The sequence below is a fragment of the Cydia splendana genome, chromosome Z (assembly GCF_910591565.1).
Source record: "Cydia splendana chromosome Z, ilCydSple1.2, whole genome shotgun sequence".
Lineage (NCBI taxonomy): Eukaryota > Metazoa > Arthropoda > Insecta > Lepidoptera > Tortricidae > Cydia > Cydia splendana.
Genome location: NC_085987.1, coordinates 33,533,449 through 33,553,915, shown reverse-complemented (window position 1 = coordinate 33,553,915; position 20,467 = coordinate 33,533,449). Strand labels below are relative to the sequence as shown.

The window sequence follows — 20,467 nt, the reverse complement described above, 5'->3', positions numbered from 1 at the left end:
CATCCTGAAGTACCTGCCTTTATAAGCTTATTTGATCCCCTAGAAACCATTTCATTAAATTGTATGATGCACATGCAGAGCACTGAACGGTTTTTTACAGTAAAGAACAAACTTGTAACTAACCTTCCCTCAACTCAAGCTGCACTTCACAAACATACCTTGCATGCAGCGTACCATGTGAACCAAGTACGAATGACGGCGAATAGACCTTTTCAGGATACCGTACCCAAAGGGTAAAAACCGGACCCTATTACTAAAACTCCGCTGTCCGTCTATACATCCGTCTGTCCAAACGGACAGAACTGGTAAACACCAGGCTGTATTTCATGAACCGTGATAGCTAGGCAGTTGAAATTTTCACAGATGAGCTATTTCTGTTGCCGCTATAATAATAAATACTAAAAACAGAATAAAATAAATATTTAAGTGGGGCTCCCGTACAACACACGCAATTTTTTTGCCGTTTTTTGCGTATAATGCTACGGAACCTTTCGTGCGCGAGTCCGACTCGCACTTGGCCGGTTTTTTTGTGAATATATACACATATTTTTAAAATCGATAAAGTAAATACCCACAAGATACTTAAAATGTACTATGATTTACGTGCTTCTTGGTCTATAAAATAAATAAATAAAATTAAGCCAACTTCTGAAACATGGATCTCATAAACTGCTTAGCCGATTTTGATGCGGTTTTCAGTATATTATGAAAAATGTGTTTAATTTTATGGTATAGTACTTTTTTCTAAACATTATTCAATGTGGAAGACACTATTTGCACAAATAAACCGTAAAAGAAAAAAATAGTTTATCAATCTTTTCACACTATTTTTGTATAAAAATATTTTATTTTTATTTTTTTTATAATAAAAAATGTACTTTTCTTTCAATTGACACCAAATTTAACGAAATCGGATGATCTCACCTCGGCTCCTAAAGGACGAAATTACTGGTTCTTCGAAAAAAAATGTTTTAATGGGCCTCCACTATCATCGTGCAAAGCGGCTTGCTTTCCTCCTAAAGTGCAGCTTTTTTTTCATAACAAGCATGACTACAAGGAGACTACAATTCGGCGAATAATCGGTTCGGCTATCAGCGAGTCCCGCATGTCCGATGCGCGACTTTTGGTTGTATTGACAACTTTTCTTGGTCTAACTCTAGTGTAGGTAGACACCTACGCTAGAGTTAGACCAAGAAAAGTTTGCAGCGATTTTGATAGCCCATGCAGTGCAAGTGTTATTTATACGTTATAATTTCATAGACGTTTGACGTTTAAAATAACACTTGCACTGCGTGGGCTATCAAAATCGCTGCAGACTTTTCTTATATATATTATACTACTCTTTGCTTTTCTTTGTCTAACTTTGTAGAACCTTGCTCGGATTAAATACTAGACCTTTGTCTACCAATCCATGCAACGAGGTTTACAAACGCCACAAAAAGAAGATGACAGCAGTCATCCTCGCTTTCTTTTATTTCACTCGTCAAAATTAATCCGTCTTAAACCATAATCCAAATTAAAGCAATGTTGTAAAAAAATAAAAAAAACTGTTTTCAAAAACACCCGATTGCGATGGCGAACCAGGATGATGGCCTCTTCCTCCTGGAAGTGCTAGTTGATAAAATTATTTATTCAAAAAGTCCCTGTTTTTCGGACAAGGCCTTTAGGACTTGTGTCAGCGTTAAATGTCTCGCGTGTGACCCCCTCGTACTTTGTGAAGATGATACCGGTGCCAGTTCCGGTCTCAACGACTCTCCGTTCATGAAGTCATTTAATAGCGGGAAATCCTGCCTTTTTTCACTTAAGCAATCCGATATCTCCAGCGCAATGAACAAGTTCGAAATAAAAGTATTTGTCTACAAAGAGCTTCCCTGTGGTTGTTTACCAACGAAGATAAACCTAGGAGAAGCAACGATTGACATGACCAAGGAATTCGTGCAGGCCCGTAAGAGCTTCTTGGCAGAACCTAACAACGTCAGCTATCAAGCTTTGAAAGATTCATTCCATATAAAAGGATCGGATGGTGTCGAAACTGGAGAAATTTTGATGTTTTTGCGTATTTCATGTTTTGGTAAATTAATAGTAACAAAATTCCGAGGCAGCGGAGGTCCTCCTGGGTTAGGCAGTGGAATGGGAGGTCCTGGAATTGAAGACCGATCGTGTAACCCTCCAAGAAAATCACACAGTCCCGGCGACCCCTGTGCATGCGGAGCCGCGCGCGCCGCTGGCGGGGGATCTGCGGCTGGAAGCTCACGCGGCGGTGTAGGTGGCGTCTGCGACCCAGGTATTGTATTTTCTATAGTTCTGTAAAATACCTACAAATTTAAAATTCTGATATTAAAAATATATAACATAGCTTTCACAGCAACTATGACGTACCTAAATTACATACATACAAACATATAATCACGCCTATTTCCCGGAGGGGTAGGCAGAGACCACGGATTTTCACTTGCTACGATCCTGACATAATACCTCTTTCGCTTCCTTCACTTTCATAACATTCCTCATACACGCTCGCCGGTTTTGAGTGCTCTTGACCTGGCCTTTCTTCAGGATTTCCCCAATCTGATCAGAGAAGCCGAGGCCTACCCCTTCCAACTCCCACTTCTACTTCTCCCTTATACACTCTCTTTGTTAGCCTTCTTTCACATCATCATCATCATCCTTCATCGTGTCCAAACCATCTCAACATACCTTTCTCAATTTTTGTCATTACATCGTTCAGTCCACAGTTTTCCCTTAACACACTGTTCCTAATTCAATAACTTTGAGCACAGATCAATAATGTTCGGACGGTTGATGAACTCACGTGCTGCGGAAGGGTTAGGATCAGTCGATTACCGATTAAGAAACTTGTAGTAGGTACGGAAAGAAAAACTTATTTAATTTTGAAATAATTGTTTCACCTATCCGACCTAGGTTTGTGCTTTTCTGATCTTGACAGGAAAAAAAAAACAAATCCGTTATCTTTTCCATCAGACATATTAAATTACGAAAACAAGATGTATAAGTACAAACAAGACGCCTTTTATCTTTTATCTTCACAGATATAAAAAGCCAGTGCGAAACCTACTCTAAACCTATTCATGAGTATAGGTTTAGAGTAGGTTTCGTTATATGTGAATAAACATTTTAGAAATTGAATGCTACTTCTAACATATAATTTCCAAAATGGTCCTATAGTCTGGGTGGGTTACGAGGCGGCTAACGCTAAATTGCACTTATTATATTGAATTTTTATTTTAAGGACAAGCTTTATGAAAAATCACTCTGAATTCAGACTATATTTGCGAGGCAGACTCGCGCCATATTTTATTTCTTTCTATTTTCCTGGCTTTACGCGTCTTAAGCTATTTTAACAGACTTCAAAAAAGAGGCGGTTAGTCAATATGTCGGGTCGTTTTTATTTTTATCGTATTTATTTAGTTGGCCCCAATCATAGATAGCCTGGAGAAATCGAGGGAGCTCCTTATACACCTATAAATCCTATAATATAGCTATCTTAGCCTAGATATTTGAATTGAACTACGGATGAAGACGAAAAGAACTACTAACGATGCAATTTCAAATATTTATGTGTGAAGTCGGTTCTATTTGTATTGGTCTTTCGCTGAAACCCGTTGGAGGCACGATAAGTCACACGATAGCATAGACTACCTAAATATATTGCGTTTTTGCAGCTCGGGATCCCTATTATAGCATGCCATGCGAAGACCCCGACGATCCATGCTACTGCACTGGTCCAAAGCCAGATCCTAAGCAGCAGATGGCCTGCAGAAATACACAGCAATACTGTTTGCATGTACCAAAAGGTGAGCGAGTACCTTGCTATTCTTTTGTTACAGTATAACGTAATTTAGTACAACAGGTGAATATGCATTTATGTAAATGAATTAAATTGAAAGAAATCTTCTTTACTACCAACATATGTAGCAGGTACCATACACTAGCTACTTTCAGGCTACCTGGTCCGACCGGCTCAGCCGACCCGATCAAACAATGTCAGTAAGGGCCGGTATGCAACCCTACTGCAACTGTATGGGAACTGCACGCCGACGTTACAGTTGGCGTGCAGTCGGCGTGCTGTTCCCATACAAATTGCAGTCGGATTGCAGTCCGTCTGTATCGGCCTTAAGATTGTAAAAGAAAACGGTTAGTTCCCGATTCGCCGGGTTCTTGTTTACTAAAGTAAATCCGAAATAGGAATCCGGCAAATCGGGAACTAACCAAGAAAACATTGTCCTATACTATCGATCGAACGAGCCAGCATATGATCTAAAATATAGATCAGTGCGACGATAAAAATAGCCAAATACATTCATATAATGTATAATAAATCCAAAAATTAGCAATACTTAAAATAATTTGTAACGTTTTTATGTATGCGAGGATTGAACACATGAGAACAAGTTTCTTAATATGGCCAGGTCGCAATACTCTATATGAAGAGATAGGCACCAACTTATGCGGCAACGAGCTTAAGATCAAAGTACCAGCGCATGCGTCAACCATCAAGAAGATTAGTCAGACGCATTGCGCGATGCAGCGACCGTTTGTACCGAAAGGAAAGGACCAAAAGAACAACCCGTCGTGCGAACCACCGTGTGCAAAAAATCAAATAAGCTTAGCGATGCCCTCCGAAGACGTGTGTTGCAGGGGCCCTCAGCTCGCGGAAACGCAGTTCACCTGCACCACCGAGGGCTGCCCCATGGTATCGAAACACACCCAGCCGCCTCCTTCCTTGCAACGATCTGAAACAGGCGATATTATGCAAAACAAGGATGTGTTCGTTTTGAAAGTGGCCAAAACTGCAGTCCAGGGAGATAGGAAATGTAAATTAGAGCTGGAGTTGGTTACGCCGAAAGGCGGCGACCAGCATCCTCCAGTGCAAACGAAAGATATAAGAATGCAATCGGATCTGGACTGCGAATGTTGTGTGAGAAGAATAAGAAAGAGTAAAAAAGTACGAGGCGCTACTAGTCCTAGCGCTAATAGTAAATGATACCTAATACCTACCTTTATGATGAATATCCTTTATTTAAGTGTAACTTCAGTTGTTCCATGATGATCTTATGACACGCTCACAAAATTGTGCAGATTGCTGTCCGCCGGGAAACAAGGTGGTATTTCAAATGCCACAAGACTCCTGCGCGTTGAACCACAAGCAGCGAACGCATTTCAACCTGACGTCTGACGGTGTTGGCGACATGACTCGAGAGGATCCAATGCAGCTGATGTCTACAACGGCGAACGACTATCCTGGCGTCGTCTACGATTTCTCCAACCGCGTGATAAAGATGAAAATCGGAAAAACCGTGGAGGGGTTGGGACGGAAATCGAAACTGGAATACCAGTTCATAACACCTATTCCCCAGTATGAGAAGGCTGTACCTATCAACGACAATCGCGGCGCCCAATGTGTGCCCGCTCGTCGGTGTTGCTCACCATGTTGTAGTCGCTGCCCTAAATAATACCATAATAAAACCAGCGAGACTAAATATTGCATTGAAATATGAATAATGAAGACCAAATCCAACATGGGGTTGACAAATTGCTACAGATTGACAAAATTTGATAACAAAATAAAAGAACGAACTTAAACTGTTTTATTATTTTTCGTTCTAGTTTAAATTTAAAATACTTACCTACTGTCCAAATAAGGTTTTATATAGAGCACATAGTAGAGTAGTTACCTATGTACCTACAGTAGGTATAACGCAAGCGGGTAAACCTACTAGAGAAATAGATTTTGTTGGAAGTCTACTTTATCGCTCTGTAGTGCAGTAGTCACGTTATGCTCTTCGGCCAAACCACATCAGCTCTCTTAATTTTCAAACAAGTGCGAGTCGGACTCGCGCACGAAGGGTTCCGTACCATAATGCAAAAAAAAACGAAAAAAAAAGCAAAAAAAAAAACGGTCACCCATCCAAGTACTGACCACTCCCGACGTTGCTTAACTTTGGTCAAAAATCACGTTTGTTGTATGGGAGCCCCATTTAAATCTTTATTTTATTCTGTTTTTAGTATTTGTTGTTATAGCGGCAACAGAAATACATCATCTGTGAAAATTTCAACTGTCTAGGTATCACGGTTTGTGAGATACAGCCTGGTGACAGACAGACGGACGGACGGACGGACGGACAGCGAAGTCTTAGTAATAGGGTCCCGTTGTACCCTGTACGGAACCCTAAAAAACCGGGTAAGCGCGAGTCGGACTCGCGTTCCGTAACTACCCAATTTTTACAATGTATTTTTTATATGTCAAACGCGAGTGAATTGCCTTTAAAAAACCCGTAGGGGTCGGATCAAAAACTAAGTAATTAGTCCGACTCACGCTTGACTGCATATTTCTAATAGGTTTTCCTGTCATCTATAGGTAAAGAACTAGTTATTATGTATATTTTATCAAATTTTTAGACCCAGTAGCAGTGTTGGGCAAAATGTAATCTAACTACTGATTACTAACCACAACTACATTTTGTAGTTAGTAATCGTGATTATTGATTACAAGAAGTAACCGTTAAAAGTAGTTAACATTTTTGATTATTAACTACTAATTGTAGTTGCAATCACGGTGACGTGATTTCTTTTCTAACTACTTATCTATCAGAGAATTCAGCAGAGATTGGCATTTCGTAATTGATTCCTAATATGTTTCAGGGAGTGCAGTTTTCAAAAATGATGACCATTTTTTAATCCATGATGGCGGCCATGCACTTTGCATAAAAGTCATCATGTGTGTCGTTTTATAGGTTACTGAGAGTGCAGAATTCGAAAATGATGACTGTTTTGGAATCCAAGATCTCTGCCGTGCACTTTGACATAAAAGTCATCATGGGTGTCGTTTTATAGGTTTTAGGGTGTGCCGGTTTCAAAAATGATAACTGTTTTGGATTCCAGATCACTGCCGTGCACTTTGACATAAAAGTAATCATGGGTGTCGTTTTATAGGTTTCGGGGAGTGCAGAATTCGAAAATGATAGCAGTTTTGGAATCCAAGATGTGTGCCGTGCACTTTGACATAAAAGTCATCATGGGTATCGTTTTATAGGCTCTAGGGAGTGCCGTTTAAGTTCACGGCAGACATCATTAATTGCAAAACTGTCATCATTTTCGAAACCGGCACTCCCTGAAACCTATAAAACGACACCCATTATGACTTTTATGTCAAAGTGCACGGCAGACACCTTGGATTCTAAAACAGTCATCATTTTAGAAACCGGCACACCCTAAAACCTATAAAACGACACCCATGATAACTTTTATGCCAAAGTGCAATGCAGACATCTTGGATTCCAAAACAGTCATCATTTTAAAATTCTGCACTCCCTGAAGCCTATAAAACGACAGCCATTATGACTTTTATGTCAAAGTGCACGGCAGACATCTTGGATTCCAAAACTGTCATCATTTTCGAAACCGGGATTCCCTGAAACCTATAAAACGACACCCATGATGACTTTTATGTCAAAGTGCACGGCAGACATCCTGGATTCCAAAACAGTCATCATTTTCGAATTCTGCACTCCCTGAAACCTATAAAACGACACCCATGATGACTTTTATGTCAAAGTGCACGGCAGTCATCTTGGATTCCAAAACTGTCATCATTTTCGAAACCGGCACTCCCTGAAACCTATAAAACGACACCCATGATGACTTTTATGTCAAAGTGCACGGCAGACATCCTGGATTCCAAAACAGTCATCATTTTCGAATTCTGCACTCCCTAAACCTATAAAACGTCACCCATGATGACTTTTATGTCAAAGTGCACGGCAGACCTCTTGGATTCCAAAACTGTCATCATTTTCGAAACCGGCACTCTCTAAAACCTATAAAACCACATCCATGATGACTTTTATGACATGGTGCAAAATCAAAAATAGTCCTTATTTTACAGTTTAATTATTTTACAGTCATAATACTGTTTCACACAGAAAGTGTCTTTATGTCAAGGACAAGAAAGATCAAAATGATTTTTACATGGATGTATTAAAGTAGTCAGTAGTTATAGCTACTCGGTTACAGTAATCAGATTAACGACTACTTTATGTAACCTGATTATTGTAGTTATGACTACTTGTAGTTAACTACTTTTAGTCGTAATAAGTAGTTAGATTACAAATAGCAGTCAACTGCGCCCAACACTGCCCAGTAGTTTCGGAGATAAAGGGAATGGTAATTTTAGGGCTATTTACTTAAATAACTTCTAAACTTTTATATTAAAATTACAAAAAAAAATATTTGAGTTTCTCAAAATGAGCTCTTTCATTTGATATGTAACACGATATAGTTTAAAAACATTATTTTTTAATTTTCTCATTTACCCCCCAAAAGTGGCATTTGTTTACGTAAGATGTCCATCTTTGGGTCACTAATTTACATATGTGTACCATTTTTCAAATTAATTGGTCCAGTACTTTTGGAGAAAATGGACTGTGAGAGACGGACAGACGGACAGACAGACAGACGCACGAGTGATCCTATAAGGTTTCTGTTTTTTTTCCTTTTGAGGTACGGAACCCTAAAAATGTAAAAAAAAAAACTATATTAACCTATAAAATTCTGTAATCATTAAAAATTATACGGGTGTGGCCTGTAACATGAGCAAAAAATTAAACTGTAGGCTGTACTCCTCATACTGACCAACATTTGTTCAGCGACTTTTAAAAATAACTTGGGGTTTGATTTTTAATACACTTTAAAGTTTATTCTAAGACGCAATGTATTGCGAATTTTGTTATGTTTAAGGCGTGACAAGCAACGTCAATCACAATGATATGGCGTGGCGATGGCGTCCATTGAAAATAATATTTATTTTGTATGAAAAATAGGGAGTCTAAATACTTCATAATTTTTAAAAGTTGTAGAACAAAAGTGTCACCGTTTGAGGAGTACAATCTATGTTTTAATTATTTGCTCATGTTACAGGCCACACCGTGTATATACCCCGTGTTTTTTTTTATTTCCGTTAATTTCAAGGGTGCATTCCTGAGCTTAAATCAAGTAACTTTCTCAAAGACACCGATATTCTAATTAACTCCATTTCGGAGATAATCAATAATTTATTTTTTTCCTCTAAGACCTCTACAAGCGTGAACACTTGCCTTAGGGCCGGTTTACATATTGATTAGTGTTTAGAATGAGTTCATACATTTGCTACTAAACTTAAGTACAATCTCGGTCGATCAATGTTCGAAATGACATTGATATGTCACAGATTTCAATTGTTTGGTTGAGTTAAATGTAATGCCCGAGTTACAACAACGCTATATGCTACATTTAATTACTTTTTAATCATAATTTTTTTTTTAAAGCAAAAAAAAAATTTTTTTTGAAAATTAACTATGCCATTTAGTTCTCTTAAACGTACTTAACCATACCCCGAAGTTAACGGAATTCAATAAAAACACGGTGTACCTATATCAAGAGTTTTGCTTTAAAACGTATCTCTTTGTGCCCGCTGAAGAATATCTATCCAGCAGAATCAATATGATTTATTTAATAATACACACAGTGCTACAAGCACGTACTCGTATAAGACATAAAATTATTCTGTAACATAAATCATCATAAATATACAATAGTATTTTATAGAATCGTGATATAATAGGTAGTTTTTCAGTTGAGTACCGTGTTTAGTAAGGTACGAGATTGAAAAGCTTGATTATGTCACTATTGTATACAATACTTTTTCTACTAGTCAACAAAAATAATACTTTAATCATACAAACAAACCAAACCAAAAGTATACAGCTAAGATTCGCGAACAGCCGCGATACCTTCATACTGGTACGCGACCAGGCCGCCGCGCCCCGCGCCCTACAGCGAGCTGGTCAACGACACCTTCTCGTAACTCATGAGGCCCTGGTACTTGCTCCGCGCTCAATTCAATTTTTAGACAGTTGATTTCTCGATTTTGGCCACCGTAGCCTATGGAGACTAACAAGCAACACTAAGTGGTTTTCGTAGTCTATGGATGTTGCTATATTAAGGGTGTCACATGCGCGTTTCTGACTTATGAACCAATTGTTTCTACTATACAACCTAAAATAATTAATTTGAGCTATGGTTTTGTTTCGTCCTCTTGATCGCGGCGAGCTGTGATTGGTCAATTTCATTATAGTTGACTAAACTGTATCGATATGAATATTATAGTTGAGTTGGGAGCTCATACATTAAAAATACCCAATTGCAGTTTGGTATAAGAAATCTTAATTCAAGAATTACAGTCGACTAGTAGAAAAATTAACTATAAGAGCTGATGTGGTTCTGCCGGAGAGCATAACGGCAACAGTCCATAATATTGTTTATTAATCATCTTTAACCCGTTGAACGCCAATAACCCTTTAAAACCTTTAAAGGAGGACACAGGACAGATAAGGTTGTCGCAATCCTAAAAGTTCGGCACTGGATCGGCACTCAAGCCGCTAAGTAGTACCTATTCTTTGAAGAAAACTCCATGGACACGACATATGTGCATAATGGACAACTCGCAGTAACCGCGCTTGCATCTATAGTTCGCTTTTTTTTAATATTAGAAAAAGACTACGCGATTTTGAGGGTCTTAATTGAAAAACGCTTTTTAAAAATCAGTAAGTATTACTATGAAAGCAAAAGAATGTAAATAATCGTATATCATTTATAATTGTTACATATTTGCCGTGACTTATTTTTCAAACGTGTTTTTCAATAAAAATACACGTCAGAATTGTTTACCTTTTTTCTAATGCCAAACAAAAAACGAACTATAGCTGTTACCGCGCAAGGCGCGCATGTAGTAGGGGCATAGCACACTGCCGTCGTATAGTCGGATGGTTTTAAAAATGACGGGATCCACTTCAGAGGCTACCTACCTAACGATGAATGCCATTTTTATCTTTTGTTAACCTTTTGGACGCCAATGACCGATATATCCGCACCGCAGGTTCAACGCCAAAGACTGATTAATCGGTCACAGACCACAGAGCAACATAGACCTACGTGCATATGCATAAAGTTCAATTTCAGTTTTGACACTTCGGTGACGTGGCGTCCGCGTGACAACTTTTGTGTTTGACACGGTGTCGAAAAGGTTAAACCAAAGCGCTAATTACAGTAATTACCAGTAATTACCAGTGCAAAATGAAATGCAATAACAACAAACGATTCTAAACAGATAACATCTTTATCGCTTGAAGGATAGAGTTAAATTACAATAGCAAGTACCTACGCGATATAGAACCTTTTGGAAATTAAACATAAAACATAAGCAAACACCTGGGTGTCCACGGCTCTAAATTTCAAAAGGTCCAATAGGTATCGAGTACCTGCTATTGTCATTCTAACTCTATTCTTTAAGCGGTAAAGTTGTTATCTGTATGGAATCTTTTGTTGTTATTGCTTTTTATTTTGCACACGTAATTACCGGTAAGGTTTAACAAAAGATAACAATGCCATTCATCGGCAGGTAATCTCTCAAGTGGATTCCGACATTTTAAAACCCTGGGACTACACCTATGTCATTGCGAAGTGCAAAACGACGAATTTGCGTGTGGCGGCGACGGTACAGTGATGCGATTTTCTCCGTATCTTCGTCCGATGCTGATTACCTACATATTAGCGCGACGAATCGCGTCTACGTACAAATAATTTGGCCAAGCCTGAGATAGATCGAGGCATTTAGTGTTCCGCTCGCATCGTTACATTTTACAGAGGTTGTTTGCCTGTTTTTAGGATACCGTATTCAACTACCTTATAGGAACCCCTATAGTTTCGCAACCCTTGTAGTTTTTACTACATACATATTTAATATATCATTAATTCTGAGACAAATTTGTTTGTGGTGGCTGAAAAAACTTTCATCAACATATTTATGTAAATATGGAATTCGTAATATTACAAAAAAAATGGAGACAGGCTGTATCAGGGACACAGCCGCTATAGTTGACGTGAAACGTGGTGTGGACAGCTAATGCGACGGCCGAAGGCCGAGCTCCGCGTAGGGCCGAAGGTTGACCTGTGTTTAGAACTGACCTCCTGGATGCTTCGGGCCTTCGGCCCAACGCGACTTCAGCCTTTGTATCTTGCGATTTAGACACTTGTACTTTAAAATACTTGGAAAAGTTACGGGAGGCGCGCGTCTGTCGGACGCTTCGGACCTTCGAATCGGTCCTACGCAGAGCTCAGCCTTCGGCTTTCACATTTAGTTAGACTCTTGTACCTACTATTTATTGCTTTGTGTTTGAATACCGAAGTCGCGCATCTCGGGAATCCTTGATGTATTATAAAAAATTTGAGTAATATCTTTTCGCCCGACCTGTCAGTGCGAAGGGCGCCGCAGGCGCCCTGTAAGTAACAGCGCGCGGAGCGCTCTGAATGTCGGGCTTCGCCCGACCTGTTAGTATGAAGGGCGCCGCAGGCGCCCTGTAAGTAACAGCGCGCAGAGCGCGCTGAATGTCGGGCTTCTCCCGACCTGTTAGTGTGATGGGCGCCGCAGGCGCCCTGTAAGTAACAGCGCGTGGAGCGCGCTGGATGTCGGGCTTCGCTCGACCTGTTAGTGTAAATGGCGCCGCAGGCGCTAACATAAGAGCGTATTTTAATGCCAGTGGCCTGCGAGCTATTCCATGCCATATATATAGACTTTAATTAATATTAAAGTTCTAAATAATTTTAGAACTACTAAAAAATGTAGAGTCCTTCTAAGCTAACACAGTGAGAGAGTGTAAGAGTGAGATAAACGTCATATTTTCATAGAAAATTGACATTAATGATGACACAGTCACACTTTGTCATTGGAAATTCCATACAGAGTTAGCTTGGTCCGATTCTATCAATAATTGGACGGAGTTTAGGGAAAAGGATATACTTAATATCTATCTATAATATAATCTGTTAAATAAAATTCAAAAACAAAAGCCATTAATTTAAAACACATAGTTTATGGATGAATCCTTTTCGCTAAACTACGTTCAATTGATACTAAACTCAGTCCGAGTTTATATAATTAGAGTTAGACCAAGAAAAGTCTGCAGCGATTTTGATAGCACTCGCAGCGCAAGCGTTATTTTAAACATCAAACTTCTATGAAATTATGACGTATTTAATAAATCACACTTGCACTGCGTGGGCTATCAAAATCGAATCGCTGCAGACTTTTCTTGGTCTAACTCTAAGTTTTTATAATGTAAGTACTTCTAATGCAATATAAACCGCATTAATAGGTTATTAGTGTTATTACTCTACTTAAGCTGAGAAAAAAATATAAGTTATGACTCAGGTATTAATATATTCTGCACGCCTTGAATTTTGGCCGAGGAAACGTGTTTTTTTAAAGAATTAAAAAAAGAAAATCTTTTCGATTACTGTATTTAAAAGAAAAAATATTTTAGTAGAACTGGGATTCATGAGTACCTACCAAATCTTAACTGACATTTTGTATCTGCGCTGGCTGTAAGGTTGACGAAATTATAAAGTTAGCCGATCTCTCAAACAAGTTTGAACAAGATCGGCTTACTTTATATTTCGTCAACTTTACCTTTGTTTCCAAAAACTGTGAATTATTCTAACTGTCATATACTATAAACGTCTTCCAAAATTATTTTCTCGTAACAGGACGGGATCTGGTTGCTCACCGATCCGTTCAAAAATATACATAAGTTCTGAATACAATTAATACATAAATGTAATGGTACTTAATGAAAAGGAATATTATGTATATTGTTTCGACGAATCAGATACTCTCAATAAAATCTATAGATGAGGCCAGCCGTTAATAAATATTAAATGACTTTATTATCTCTATACGCCTTACTAACTCTGTGTCCTATTGTGAAAAAAAAAACACAACGACAGTGAAGAACGGAATTCTTAATTTGAATTTTTTCAGATAAACTGCAATAATAAATATGATTCTTACTGAGCACATTGAGATATTCCATTGGTTGGAAAGCCCGTTCGAAATTTAAACTTATTTGCAATATAATAAGGTTGTATTTTGTAGATCTCTCTCATACTAATAGTAGGCTATTCAGATAAAATTAAATATCCCACAAAAATATGCAAGCAGTATTAAACTTTGTGTCAAAGACATAAGTCATAAATTTCAATGCCAAAGTTTTTCTAAGGATCTTTCTCGCTAAAACTACTTCCTAATATGAAATGACCAGTGTAAGCATCAGTTAGCTAGCCCTAAGCAACCAAAGATCAGGCTACAGTTGAAAAACTAATAAAGATAAAGTTAAGCTGATAATTTTCCCGCCGCCTCCATGCTTCTTTAAGTTGGGTATTGACTGGTCAGCTGCCTGAAGCACTACCACCAGTTATAACATTGACATATTCACTCACGTTTAAGTAACTTACTTTCTATGCATCTCGCTCGTACTCGCATATTAGTGCAAGCGAGATGTATAGAAAGTAATTTACGTAGACGCGAGTTAATCTGTCAATGTCAAAACTGGTGGTAGCCGTACTGTTAGCTATAGTTTTCGCGAAAATCGCCAGGACAGCGGTGAAAATGTTTTGTATGAAAACTTGCAACTTTAAATGCATTATGTATCGAAACTATTGCACTCTAAAATGAAGTCAAAATCAGTCTATCGACTCAATTTTTTGCAAGCTTTCTAATGGTACCCCACACGATTCTTACAAATAAAAAAAATTCAGCCTACCCCTCTCAACCCCTAAATTTCCCCCTTAAATAAGAAATAAGCAGTTTTGACTTATCTACAACATGAGTGGTGGTAATTGCTATAACTGTTCCAAATTTTAGGTATCTACGTCAAACGGTCTCTGAGAAAAACGCATTTAACTGATTTTCAAGACCGAAGTGATCCCATAAGTGTTCCGTGAACAAAGTTTTGTACGGAACACTAAAAAACGTACATTACTATGGAGCTTGGTGTGGCATACGCACACACTGCAGCGCACACCGCATCTCCGTCCGGAAGCACGAATCGTCGTGTGATTCGCATCTTCGCACGGATATGCGGATCCAATGTGTTACCATGCGGTTTTTGCATACTAATCGAGATTCTACAGTGCAAAGTTAAAAATCGCAGCACCGGACGTCGTTATAAGCCATAGTCGTAGACGCCTTGTTAGAAGTATTAGAATAAATTAAATTATTTTCATAAAATATTTTAATTTGTTTTTATTTCAAGTACCTAGAAACAATACTATATAAATTATAAACTGAAATAAATGACATATACCTACTAAGAAAAAGTGACCAAGGCCTCCAGTGCCCCAGCCTGGAATCAAACCAGTGTCCTCTGCTATCGCGGCCACTTCACTTTTTGGTCACATAATTTATGACATTTATTTCAGTGTATCTTCCGACAGTTGTGTAAGCCGACTAATCAATCAATCAATCAATCATTTGTTGATTGATTGGTTATCCGGCTTGATTTGTAGTCTGCGATTAGTCGATAAACAGATTCGTCGGCACACGTACCGTACCTTAAAATGCGCCCACTTTGCTCTAATTCTAAATTTAATTTAAAAGTGTGGTAAGTAGGTATGTTGATATTATTTATATGCTGATTTAAAGTAGACCGTCATTTACTATTTTGTTCATGTTGTAACATACCTATAGCCTATAAGCTCTGCAAAAAATCATATAGGTATCTGTGGTGACTATACATTCATTTGGTACTTGATCTGATAATCGAGATAGAAAATGGAGCGTGAAACCACTGAAACCTTTCGGTATCAATTTGCAGGCCCTTCGAGAATTATTAATTTTGACGAGTCAGAAACATTGGAAGAGTTAAGTACAATCGGTAATAATGAAGTGTTTTTAAAACTAACAAATTTCCTTTACGATGTTATCGTTTTTCCTTACACAGTTTTTGTACGTAAATTTTGGTTCCTCAGCGGTTTTGTATGGCGGATGTGGGGTATTAGGATTCAAGTTTTCTGACTAGATATACCTAAGTTATAAGTGTCCATGAAGATTTTTTAAATTTACTCAATTGTATAGGTACCCCAATGTTGTTAGAATCTGAAATATACTTAATCACACTTACATTGTGTAACTTTATACCACAAAGCACACAACGTAGTTTTAGTTTTGGGCGACGCTGTTGAATGATACGTACTTCTCGATAATTAAGTATTCGTAAGAATACGAATCTAACTTTAATAAAATCTACTCCAAACATTTGCACAAGAGGTATTTATCATTATAAAATTAACTCATATAATTAAACTTGCGGATGATATAGGGAATGTTTTAAGTTATGACATTCTTGTTTTTCATTCATGTCTCGGTTTTGAGACGCTCACCAAACATTTGTGTAGCCTTCTAGACTAGATAATCGAGCAGCCACAAATGCATCAACTGTCAAAATGCATTTGCGAACCCAGTCGCGATTCGCATTCGCTAATGAATATCTGACAACCATTAACATGCGTGCAAACCTTCGCACAACTTAAGAATCTTCATACGCATGTCTATGGCCCGAGTCAACCTTTTCGCCGCCATTGACTTGATATAAAGTCAGTACATTTCGTGCCCCACACGCCACGACTTGTTATGTGATATAGGTTGTTTACGTGCAATTTGTGGCTTGGCGTCATTGACGTGGCGGCGAAAAGGTTAATGTAACCACGAAAAATAAAATGTAGTCCACTGATCGTAGGTGCACCGCCGGGTACGCTGCTTCACCAACATTCATCTGAAGAACAAAAGCTGAAATTCGAAGTACAGAGCTGCCACAACCAAATTGACCGTATCAATCAGTATATTAATCGCCTGCATCAAAAAACCGAAACTTTAGTGCTAAAAGATTTTTACCAACAAAATTCGTTCTCTAGCACCTCTAAAACAAGTTCAATCACACTTTGTCCAAGTTCCAGTATATGCACTATCAGGTCGAAGAGAAGCAGCGTCTGTTTTGCAAACAGCATTAATTACTTTTGTCAGAACAATAACGAAATAAATGATTGTACAAAGAATATATCAGATACATTTTATATGCCTAAATTTGGAAGACAGCAAACCACCGTATATATGACGCTGTATGACCAGTTCTGTCGCCATCGCACATCGGGAACACAGGCCACCGCATCGATAAATAAATCCTTCCAAGTCTCCACCGAGCGATATATTCAATTTCAACCCAGCTTACCTAGTCTTAGTAAATTGAACTCCCCTTATTCTTCAATAACGAATATGCCCGACTATAATATTAACAAAAAAGAACATTCAGGGAGAATGAACTGTACTGAAATGTATTTTTTTAGTAGAAAAAGTGCTAAAGACCCGAATACAGCGGATGACGAGGCTTGCGAGACAGAATTAAACAGATCGTGCAAGAGCGTGCAAGTGCAAAGTTGCAGACGTTCTACATCTGCTCAAACTAATAAGAGACAAGCTAGTTCCTGTTGCGCAACTGCAACATCAAAGGCTGTGTCTATTAAAGAACCTGACAAACAAAGATGTTCCTCTGAATTAGACACTAATAACGATATTGGTTTATCGGCAACTGTATCGCATATTAAAATTGCCCCTCGCCAATCGTGCCCATTACATGGTACCGGCCCTTGTCAAGGACCAAACTGTATAGCTATGGGTTTAGGACCGTGCTCTGATCCTTGTGCTCCATCAAATTGTATTGCTCTAAATGCTGATAGTGGAGAACAGAAAGTCCCAATAAAAGTGACTACTACAAATAACCCCAGACGTGGAGTGTTTGAATTAGTAATTCGCAGATTGAATGGAGCCCCTTTGGCTAGAAACGAGTTGTTTTTGGAATGGACTCCACCGCCCGGTCAGTCTACTTCATGTTGTGGACCTTATCCAATGATATATTCGCTGCCTGGACCATGCCGGCCGTCTAAGTGTAAAATACTTGTATGCCGCCCATCTAAGCCAAGATGTTGCAAAAAGCCTTTAAGATGTAAATTCCCTTGTGGACCAAAAACTTCCCGCTGTGCACCTTGTGGCTTATGTGGCAGAGTATCTTGCCCGGGATGTTCAGCGAAGCCTTGTTGCAGGCCTTGCCTTCCTAAGCCTTGCCGACCTAGGCCCTGCCGACCTAAGCCTTGCCGACTAAGGCCTCGCGTTAAACGTTGTAAACCCTGTAAACCCTGCAAACCCTGCAAACCCTGCAAACCCTGTATGCCTTGCTGTCCTCCCTTCCCACCCAGTTGCACTAGCTGCACTCTGTGTTGCACTTCTGTTCAACCTCCTTGCAAGCCCTGCCGACCTTGTAAGCCTTGTATAAGTTGTAAACCTCCATCTTGCAAACCCTGCAGGCCGTGTTTCCCTTACAGACCTTGTGTCCCTGACTTGGCTCGACCGACATGTAAAACTAGTATAGTTTATGCAGCCTGCAAACCTAAGTCTTGTAAGCCGTGTAGCCCATGCGATCCGTGTGGCACTCCGTGCAGTCCTTTTCCGGCCTGTTTTTCTTGTTATCCTTGCATTACTCCTAAATCATGTTTGCTTAACTTTTCTTCAAGTTGTACACTTATTTACTCTCCCAGTAAGTCATGTATTCCTTGTGACGCTTCTAACACATGCATTTTTTCTCCGGCTCTGGTTCCTTGCAAGCCTTGTGATCCTTGTGACCCATGTAAGCCCAGGAAACCGTGCAAACCATGCAAACGTTATAAACCTTGCAGACAATCTAGACCTTGCAAATATTGTAGGCCTTCCAGTCCATGTCGACGCTGTAAACCTTGTAGACCATGCAGTGATGACCCTTCATCACTTGATATCCCAATGGACACTTGTAGTCCATGTATTCCAACCGAATGCTGTAAAGTTTCCGAACCTTGCGATCCTTGTGAATCTTGCGATCCTTGTGATCCTTGTGATCCTTGTGATCCTTGTGATCCTTGTGATCCGTGTGATCCTTGTAATCCGTGCGATCCTTGTGATCCGTGTGATCCTTGTAATCCGTGCGATCCTTGTGATCCATGCGGTCCTTGTGATCCGTGCAATCCTTGTAAACCCAAAAAGCCAGTTGGTTTCCCTTTTAAACCTTACAAAACTTGTCGCAAGCCGTGTCGAGGAAAATGTTGCAGGCGTTGTAAGCCTTGTAGCTTATGCAGGGTTTATAAGTCTTGCGTGCCCTGTAATCCTTGCAAGCCCCTTAAACCCTGTCAGCCTTATAAGCCTTGCAAGCCTTGCAAGCCTTGCAAGCCCTGCAAGCCCTGCAAACCCTGTAAGCCCTGCAAGCCCTGCAAGCCCTGCAAGCCTTGCAGGCCCTGCAAACCATGCAAGCCCTGTAAACCTTGCAAGCCTTGCAATCCTTGCAAGCCTCGGAAGACTTGCAAACCATGTGATCCTTGTTCATCTATCGAATGTTGTGAAGAAGAGCAAGGTTCCCCTGTTTGCTTGCCTTGCCCGTCCGTATGCACCGCCGTACGCCAGTGTCCTATAGTAAGAGGCCGCAAAGGCTGAACTGTTGTAGGTTAATAGATGAGCATGGTTTATAATACATGAAATAATCGCCCAATATTAGCTACCTTTTTTAAGAGCTTCTTTTATTCTGAAATTGGTTACACATTCTATTCTATGTAATCAAGTCCGTACGTACAAAGGCTTTCACTTGAGCTAATAAACTAATTTGTACTTTGTGTACCAGATCTCATGATTATTAATTATTATCATTAAGTACATTTTCTTTTAGTTGCTTCTGCTAGTAGTAGTTGATTGATTGAATGATAAATATAGGTTTGACCTAAGTCTTAAAATAAATCAAACTGTATCAGGTAACTAACTATACGACTAATCTTATTTAGAGTCTTGTTTAAATTTTTTACATATCATTAAAACTGTATAACTACTAAGTACTATTCATATAACATTATGTAATAGTTTATCAGATAATGAAAATGCGGTTAAACTATCCCATTGGAATACCTACTCAAATTATCCCAACAGGTAACCTTTATAGCAACTACTGAATTACTTTTACAATAAAACAGACTCGAAATAAATCATCTCCCAATACCAATTGTTGTTTTATTTTCATTTTCCAAATAATTGTATGGCGTCCCACACGTCATGCTCTCTGGCAACCACACAATGCGGATTCGCCTTTTTTTTTAAATACAAGGATTTAGTAAACAATTGGTACCGTAAAATGGGGTGAGTAGGGACAAAACTGACATTCAAACCTCGATAACTTTTTATTTTTACATTTTATGTAAACTTAATTTTATTAATAATTGTTCTGGCCGTTTGTATTTTAGTTTTTTTTTATGATTTTAGGTAGTTCCATTTCATAACTTTAACGATAAACACAAAATCCCTTTTCACCCCGTATTCCCTCGTAGTTGGGGTGAGATGGAATTTCATACAAAAGGTGATTTTGAAACGTTGTGGAATCAAAAAAATCGAATCGAATGGAGCTCCATTTGTAATAGGAATACATTATTTAGGTAGCAGTAGCCTTTAAAAACCATCTCGCCCCCTTGTCATACCTTCTCTCCCCATTCATAACCCGACTCTCCTCGCAATACCTAC

General features: G+C 39.0%; 1 protein-coding gene across 2 annotated transcripts; it reads left to right on the top strand.

Moving 5' to 3' along the window:
• The first annotated feature begins 1,471 nt into the window (after window positions 1–1,471).
• On the top strand, window positions 1,472–19,888 carry LOC134805327 (uncharacterized). 2 transcript variants are annotated; one of them, XM_063778651.1, is made up of 3 exons: window positions 1,472–2,284; window positions 3,684–3,815; window positions 16,629–19,888. In XM_063778651.1, the coding sequence occupies exons 1-3, from the start codon at window positions 1,573–1,575 to the stop codon at window positions 19,397–19,399; spliced, it is 3,615 nt and encodes a 1,204-aa protein (XP_063634721.1). In that variant the 5' UTR covers window positions 1,472–1,572; the 3' UTR covers window positions 19,400–19,888. The 2 variants fall into 2 exon arrangements, with proteins under 2 accessions (XP_063634721.1, XP_063634722.1); XM_063778652.1 differs by lacking the exon at window positions 16,629–19,888 and adding an exon at window positions 5,101–5,496.
• The last annotated feature ends 579 nt before the right edge of the window (window positions 19,889–20,467 follow it).